Source organism: Catharus ustulatus, chromosome 11 (assembly GCF_009819885.2).
Source record: "Catharus ustulatus isolate bCatUst1 chromosome 11, bCatUst1.pri.v2, whole genome shotgun sequence".
NCBI lineage: Eukaryota > Metazoa > Chordata > Aves > Passeriformes > Turdidae > Catharus > Catharus ustulatus.
The window spans coordinates 14,263,645-14,272,189 of record NC_046231.1 but is presented as its reverse complement, the minus strand read 5'-3'; the positions used below and the strand labels follow the sequence as shown (position 1 = coordinate 14,272,189).

Here is an 8,545-nt window from a genome sequence, read left to right as displayed (position 1 = left end):
TGAAACTCTCTTCAGTTCCTTCCCGCCCGTCTCAGCCACACCACACCCGCCTGCCAGGCCTTGGGGGAGATGTTGGGGTGCCACACCAGGACCGGGGCCCACAGAGCCTCCCCTGGCATCCCCCGGCTCTGGGCGCAAAGATAGCCCGGAGGATGAGGGCCTGAGGAAGGCAGTGGGACTTCCCAGTTCCACACCATCCATCCCAAAGCTTGGAGAGCTGGGATGCCATTTCAGGGTAGGACTTCATCCCTGTATCCCACCCCGGAGCATCTCCCACAGAAGCCACTTCATGCTGGCCTAACACACACATCACAATGTCACTTTTATTGAGTTGAGTTCCTTCCACTTTCTGCACGTACAAAATACATGTTAAAAGGCCAGTGTTTGTAAACAGGGGAGCAGTAAGGCAAACAAGAACGGCCACAGCACCTCATCTTGCCCTGCCCTCAGCCATAGGGACATTGCAGGGGCACCAAAGGAGCCCAGGTGTTTCCCAGGTGACATGAGACACTGTGTCGTCCTCCACTTCGGCCAAGGGACATCCTCATGCCTAGCACGCCTTCAGGAAAGCCAAGGCCACAAGAGCCACCAGGTACCAAACCTTTTCATCTTTGTGCAGGGTGGGACTGGAAGGCATTTTGGCACTGGCATCTGCTGAGCATCTCTGCTGGGCTCCGTGGGAGGTGGCTGTGTGCTCCCCATATCCAGGATAACTGGACATCTTTATGGCCAAGGGTCCCCAAGTCCCAGCTCCTGCTCACAGGAGGAGTCTGGCAAAGGGGCTCAGGACACAGCCAGTGCCATACAGGTGGGGTTTGGTGGAGCCTGGTTTTGTCAAAAGATGAGGGCACAGATGCTGGATATCCCTTGAGAGAGGCAGGAGGGATCTGTGCCTTCACAGCATCCCTCAAACATTCCTTTTGTGCTTGGGGCTTTTCTTCCTCCTTCTCCATCTGGGTCTCCCTGTCCCAAGCAGCAATGGGGAGGTCCCCATTTACACGCAGTGTTAGTATGGAAAGACCAAACATTTCCACGTGGGGAAGCACCCACGTGTTGTCGCCCCTCCTGCAGCCGCTGGCTGCAACAGGAGAGCCACGCTGAGAAGTACAGGAGCACAAGCCATCCTTCTCCTTCCCACCACAGCAGCCAGATGATGCAGGAGGTGCGGGGCCAAGTTTTGCACAAATCCGGGCTGAACCCTTGTCACAGATGCATCAACAGCTACACCTTAATTCCTCCCTCCCCAAGGGTTTTAGAAGCCAAACAAGACAAAAAGAAACTCAAAGACAGAACAAGAGAACTTTGCTATTGAGGTTTAACGCCCCTAACCAAATCTGCAGCTGGGGGAACTGCTCAAGCCAGAAAAAGCAGGAATGAAACTATCATTCAGAGAGGCAACAGAAGGACAGCCCAGAGCAACACCAGCCATAGAGAGTGTAAATGATCAAGAGAACAATATAAAACAAATTAATACTGACTGCTTTATCCCAAAAGCATCCCTTAAAACCTGGCCCAGTCCCATTTCCTGAACACCTGGAAGAACAGGATTGTAAATCTGGAGAAGAGCTTTGCTCTATCGTAGTGTTTTCAGTAGGTCGATGCAGTCATAGCAGCTTCTCTACTGAGCAACCCCTGGCAAGGAAAACATTGCACTGGCATGTCCCTACCCCAGGGTCATTCTGATTCTCAAAAGAAAAAGCCCAAACAGGCTGAAGGCAACCCTTTGTAACACAAAGTGCAGCCCAGAGGGAGATGTGAGGGTAGAGGCAGGAGACCAGCAGGAAACCAGAGTTCAAACCAAACATTGACACAGAACAGGACTTTGAGGGTGTCTCCCTGTCTGATAAAAATTATTACTATTTCCCTTTATGCAGAACACTGCTCACTCTCCAAAGTTAGGAGAAGGAGTTTTAGCTGTGGAGAGGAGCTCCACCAGCACAAGGGTACACAGATGAGAGCAGCATGGCTTTGCAAACCCCAGCCACGACCCCTTAGTGATGTCTACCCCAAGGGACAGAAAGAGCTTGCCCTGGTCCCCTTGTAGTGTTGCTCTGGCTTCACCAGGGAGCCAGGGCTGAGAGAAGCCTGACTGCCTGGTGCCTTAAGACAATGAGATACAAACCACCACAGGGCTTGCTCAGCCAAGCCCCAAGTCACAATGGTTCTTTTGGATCTTCCCAACACACCAACATGTTTTCTTCCCACTTCCCTTTGGTCCTAGGGGAAATCTCCATCCCCTCAGCAGCAGCAGTGCAGATCAGCCTGGAGGAGTCAGGCTGTAAGATCCACAAAGATAGCATTGGCAGTGGTCTGTCCAAAGATGAAGGCTCCAAGGGTGACCATGAACACCCCATAGCTGACCTGGGCCCACCAGCTGTGGATGCAGGAGAACAGGGCATATTTACAGGGGTCCTTCACCCCAATATCCACAGGGGAATGGGGGAGAGGGGAGGCACATTTCAGTTACCTGATTGCCCTGGTTTCCTGGATCTCGGAGAGCTTGGCTTGAATCAGGCAGAGCCCTGAAAGGCAGGGGAGGCAAATTAGAACCCCATGATGACTGTCCACTGGGGACTGAACAGACACTCCATGAAACAGGGAGCTGTACTCCCTGTTGCAGAGCACCAAATCCAGCCAAAATAGTTGGGGTGCTGAGTGGCCTCACACCACGTTTTTGTCCTCCTCTAAAAATTTCCATCCTGCCCCTCACTTTTTGAAACACAAGACCATGAGACCTTTGTCAGCCTTTGAGCATCCCAGGATGCCCTACCTGGGAAGACAAAGATGAAGCAGGCAGCCAAGCCCCCAATGACAGAGATGACTTTGCCAATATCAGGGATGAAAAGAGCCAGGAGGAGTGTCAGGAGGAACCAGCTGATGGTCTGAAGCAGGCGTCTCCTCCGCTCCCGAACCACGTCCTCCTCCACTGTTATCCCGGTATAGCGGAGCCAGAGACCCTCCAAGACAGCCCTGTGGGCACAGACCCAGGATAGAAGGGTTTCCTCGTGCTGCTCCTCCTTCCCACACCAGCCCCATCTCTCCCAGCGCTCACCGGCCACAGAAGTGCAGGATGGGGTAGGATGTCAGCACACAGAGGATGATGAAAGCCCGGGCAAGTGCAACAGGGATGTCATTGGAGGGGTAGGACATCAAGACATCCTGCTCCACGCCAGCTCCAAAGGTTAGGAAGCCACAGATGCCTGCCAGGAAGGGAGCAGTTAGCAGGGGACATGGACATTTGAAGTACCAGGCTGGTATGGATATGGTACACATTGCAGAGGTATTCGATGGACTCTTCTCCCTCTGACCCTTGCTGACCAGAGGGTCCCTGCCCTCCTGAAGCTCAAAGCCACTCCAAGGACTCCCACAGTGTCCCCTCACTTACCAGTGCCTGTGTAGACGAAGAGAGCAATCACCATGGCTGCTGTCACCACTGCCCCCCAGGTCTTCACCTCTGGCTGCTTCATGCTGTTAAAGACAGGCACGCTGCTCACATGGCACTGCAAGGACACAGAGACAGGGGGATACAAGATGGGCTGAACCACCTGGCATCCTACTTGTGACAATCTGCATTTGTCGTGATATCGTGATCCCCCAGGTTTGTCACTGGAGAAGAAAAGTTGGGGGGATAGGCTGCCCTGTACATCCTAGCTGGGGTAAAATGGATCCATCTCCATCCAGAGGTGGTGAGATGTTAAAAAGGCTTCAGCCTCCTTGCAAAGCTGTGCAGTGAGCACACAGGCAGGGTTTTAGCCAATCACACAGGCAGGGTTTTAGTCTGCCACCCAAGCAACCCCAGGATGGAAGGGGAGTGCCAAGCTCGTGGCCTTACCTGGAACCCAAAGCAGATGGTGGGCATGGCATTGAAGACAGCTGTCCAGGTGGAGGGGCTGGCAGGAGAGGAACACCCATCAGTCAGACTAGAATCCCCTGTGATCCCCATCCAGAGCCCCAGGGGAGGATGACTTGGGAGTGCTCAGTGTCTTTGCTGTTACTGCATCCCCCCACCCAGGATGATGCCATTGCATGGAATGAGGTTTTCCTGGGACCAGGGCCTTTCACTGAGACAGAAGCAGCCAAACCCAAGCATACAAAAGTAAAAGTATCAGTAAAAAATAAGGATCTAGTTGGGCAGTGCAAAAAGCTGGTCTAACCTTGGCTCTGCCATAAAATTCCTGCACTGGATCAAAAAATATACACTGCGAGGAAGGGAATAATAAACCACAGTGGTTGTGTTGGCCAAGGAAATAACCAAAATCATCCAAATATAGACAAAGCCCTTGTTGCTGGGTGAGCACAAGCACAGCACAGGGAATCCAGGGTCTGGATATGAAAGAGATAAAAGCCAATCAGTGCTTATCAAAACCTGTGATGGAGCCATGGGGACCTTTAAGAGGTCCTTTTCCTCCTCTTCACCCCCTGCTCCTCTGAAATATGCAGCCACTTGGGAGCTTCTGGCAGCAACATGCAGAGTCCCCCAGGACCAGGGATGGGACTGATGAAAGATTCATCCCCAGCCTTTGCAGCCCTCGCTCCCACAGCCCTGCCTGGCTCTGCAGTGCTGTGATGGCACTGACAGCACCATGTCTCTTACTCTCACCTGGTGGGGATCTCCACAGGCACCAGCTCCTTGTCGGGCCAGATGTATTTGATGATAATGACTGCTGTGACATACCATGTGCCAATCACACTGAGAGAGCTGTGAGAGGGGATAAGAGCTGTGAGTGCTCTGCCTCCCCACTTCATGGAGGGTCTCATCCCAGCCTCTCCATCCCCACCTTCTGCTCTGCACAGCCCAGGCTACCCCCCTCCTGCCTATCAGACCCATTTTTGCTCTCCCTTCCCATGGGAATATGCTAGGAAATGTCACCCACTCTCCCCCAAGCAGATGCCAACACAATTCTGTTGCATATGGGAGTTGTCCCATGCTTCTGTGAGTGGTAAACCTGCCAGACTTGGGTTTTGGGCTGGAAAAAGAGATGAATGTTGAAGCAGTGACACTCCTTGGTGCCCCTGGTCCAGCTCCAGCAGCCAGGATTCTTGGTGGAGCAGGGCTGGCCTGCAGACCACCTGGCCTAGGGACACTTACTGACTCTCCTTTCTGCTGGACTGCCAACTCCAAAGATAGGAGACAATGTAGTTGAAAGCAGCATTTCCTGCTTCCTCCAGCATGCAGAAGGGAGGAACACAAGCCCTGAAGTACGGCACTGTGGCTTCATGGTGCTCAGCTGCTCCTCTGCTTCCCAGATGGGGAAACTGAGGCATAGGAAGGCAGAGGGTGAGCGGGCAGATAGGCACTACAACCACAGCATTTCCAGCCCCTGTCCTCTGCAACCGTGCTTAGGTGGGTGCTGGCTGGTCCACCCCAACTCCCAGTCCCAGAGGGCTCTTCCCACCTACCTGGCATATTTTTGGAAGCCAATCTCTTTGGGGATGGAGAGGGGCAGGATGAGGAGGAAGGCGGTGATGCTGATGGTGAACTTGCGGTCTGTGTACCAGTGGCTGCTCCCAACTTCCTCAGGCTCCTTCACCAGAGCAGCAATGACTGTGGGGACAACCAAGATGCTCAGCTTGGCCCTTCCATCTGAAGGAACATAAACTGGCTATTATTTGCTCCATGGGACACACTTACTCTTGTCCTCCTGGTCTCCAATGATGATGAGGAAGGCGATGCAGGTGCCAAAGGTGTAGACAGCGATGGCCACCTCGCACAGCACACCGGGCACCTTCCCGCAGACAGCCCACACAACCTCCTGGTACGTGCGCTCGTTGCTGGCCTGCGAGCAGTACGCCAGGATGACCAAACCTCCAATGATGAAGATCAGCATGCACTGGGATGGGAGAGAGACAGGGACAGAACACTGAGCCAGCAATATGGCAAGGTCCCCTGAGCCACCCCAGGCAGCCACCCCTGAATACACTGAGCATCTCTGATGCACCTCCTCCAAAAGAGCTTCCTCCTGGGAGTCTGGTTCTCCCCAAGCCCTTTCTAGGGCACCAAATGTCTCTCCCATGCACCCTCCCATGGTGGGACAGGGGACTGTCACTTCTCCACTCTCACCATCTGCAGGGCGATGCCTGCAGCCACACCACCAGCCATGCTGAAGGCAGCAGGGAAGTTGAGCAGCCCAGCCCCGAGGGCAGCGTTGACCACAATGAAGACAGCTCCCAGAGCCGATGTGCTCCCCAGACTGTTTCCTTGGCTCTCTGAATTTTTGGGCACCGTCTCCACACTAGGGCTCTGCAGGAGCCTGGCCCGTTCGCCAGCATCGTCGCTCCACTCCCAATCCTTGTAGTCACTGTTGATGCTCCCAGTGCCCTGAGCCATTGTCCCTCTGCAGGTGGCACACGCCACGTCCCACTAGTGGTCCTGCACCAGGCTCAGCTGGGCACCTCGAGGCGAGTCCTCAGCCAGTGCTGGCTCCATCAGGCAGAAGGGCAGCAAAGAAACAGGCTGGAATGCTGCAATACGGGAGTCAGGCACTTCCTTACTCCTGCAAGGGAATGAAGAATGACACTGCAAAGTGTTAGTTAAATTATATTAAGAGGGACAACCTGGGCATCAGGTGGGAGTACAGGGGAACTGAGTTCCCTGGATCTTAGCTTGGGGGGTCACAGCACACACACACCAAGAGAGATATAGCAGGAGAACTCACCTCTTGTCCCTCAAATTCAGGGAGAGGACACAACTGCTGTTGGATGGGGGACTGAGCCCTGGATGTGGGGCTGAGGAGCTGCAGCCTCACAGCAGGACTTGCCTTTCTGTGGACCCAAGACCCAGTGTCATGGCTCACTTCCTGATTTCCAACCCTAATTTCTGCAAGCTCTGCAAGAGTGACTGTGCACGTGCTCCTGAGTAAAGGGCAAGGCTGGGCTCAACAGGAATGACCTGTGTGCAGCAGAAATACTGTGTCAACAGGAAAAGCAGGACTGGCCCCTTCCAGTGCACCCCCAGGGTGGCAACCAGCAGGTGATGGTGTTTCAGAAGCTTTTGGATCTGAAGATCTGATGTTTCCACCATCACAGCCCTTGGGAGTTGGACAGTCCAAATCTCCTCCCAGTGCCTCCAAGCTGGAGGAGATCGACCCTCACAACCTGGCAGGATTTTGCAGGAATCTACACAACCATGAGAAATCTCTTTTCAATGAAATATGGTTTTTATTCCTAGAGGACATCTACAGACACTTTTTCTGCCCAGCTCACTCCTTGCTGCTGGGCTATTTAAACTCTGTGCTTGTGCTGTGAATCCTCTGTGAAGATTTCTGGGGAAGGGGAAGAAGGGCCGCCCTGTGCCCCGGGGGTAGGAGCATGGAGGGACATGCCGGTGGGTCCGCGTGGGCTGAAGTTCCCACCCGGCCAAGGATGCTGCAGGGGGTCGATGCTTCTCCCATGGCCTGGGGGAGGATGCTGAAGGGTGTCCTTACCCTCCAGGCAAAGCCGCCATGCTCTGGCAAGCAGAAACCCCGAGAGCAGGCGCTTCAGCGAAGGTGACTCGACAGACCCGCGGTCCCCGGCGGCGCCCCCCACCCGGAGGAGCAAGGCCTGGAGCCGGTGACGGTCCGCCCGCGTTCGCAGGGGATGCACAGACTCCTGTCCTAGCCGCTCGCTGGGCTCCCCGCGTGTGTCCCCCCGGTCCGTCCGTGTCCCGACCCCACTCACCAGGCACGGAGCGCGCCCTGCTCCGTTCCCTTCGGCCCCGGCCCCAGCCCCGGCTGAGCTCGGCGGCAGCGGCGGCGCGGCGGCTCCGCCCTGCCCGCTGCACGCCGGGGGTTGTAGTCCAGCCCCGGAGGCGGGGGAACATCAGCGGAAACATTCCCCTTCAGGTAGCCCTTCCCCGAGGCTGAGCCCGCGGGGACCCGCGGCAAGGAGAGGGCGAGAGACGGGGCTGTGCTCCAGGGTGCTTTTATTGTACAGAGAACGGCCCCACGCGGGTTAGAGGGCAGGAGGCGGCAGCTGCAGAACCACGCAGAACCGGGGACCACAGCGCAGGAACCCACAGAGCCGTGGGGCAGCACCTTCGGCGTATGCGGCACGGAAAGCGGCTTATTGCACAAAGGACAGCAAGCAGCGGCTGTGGGCGTAGGGCCAGTAAACAAGCGGCGTGGGAGCGGAAACCTGTCAGGGAGCGGCGGGAGGATCCAGCCTTCCAGCAAGTGTGGCAACAATGCACACTAAACCGGGACAGGTGCACGAGACCGGACCTGTCCCAGCTCCAGCGGGCACACAGCTTCCCTGGGCAGGAATGGGAAATGAGGACTGTCTTACTAAATACTCGGGGATGGCTGCAGAGGGAAGAGGTGCCAGCGGACGGAGACAGCTAACGCCTCCAGCTCCACCCTCCACTTCATCATGGACCAGTGGCCAAGGATGGCCCCATGGCTCAAGGAACACAGCTTTTGGGAATTTGTCCTCTTGCCAGCAAAACCTATGTTCAATGCTTCCATTTGAGCTCCATGACACTAGCTCACACCTGGACAACCTCAGTTCACAAACACTGTGCTCCTGGGGCCCATCGGTGGGAACTGCCTCTCTCTACATGGGATTC

General features: G+C 55.3%; 1 protein-coding gene across 1 annotated transcript; it reads right to left on the bottom strand.

Annotated features, from left to right (window-relative positions):
• Positions 1 to 298: 298 nt before the first annotated feature.
• On the bottom strand, positions 299 to 7,743 carry SLC38A7 (solute carrier family 38 member 7). Its single transcript, XM_033069632.1, has 11 exons — positions 7,660 to 7,743; positions 6,062 to 6,494; positions 5,633 to 5,831; positions 5,401 to 5,545; positions 4,601 to 4,699; positions 3,833 to 3,890; positions 3,386 to 3,500; positions 3,053 to 3,200; positions 2,771 to 2,970; positions 2,468 to 2,522; positions 299 to 2,374 (listed from the first exon to the last, which is right to left on the bottom strand). Exons 2-11 carry the CDS (start codon positions 6,326 to 6,328, stop codon positions 2,272 to 2,274), a joined length of 1,389 nt encoding a protein of 462 aa, XP_032925523.1. The 5' UTR covers positions 6,329 to 6,494; positions 7,660 to 7,743; the 3' UTR covers positions 299 to 2,271.
• Positions 7,744 to 8,545: the final 802 nt, after the last annotated feature.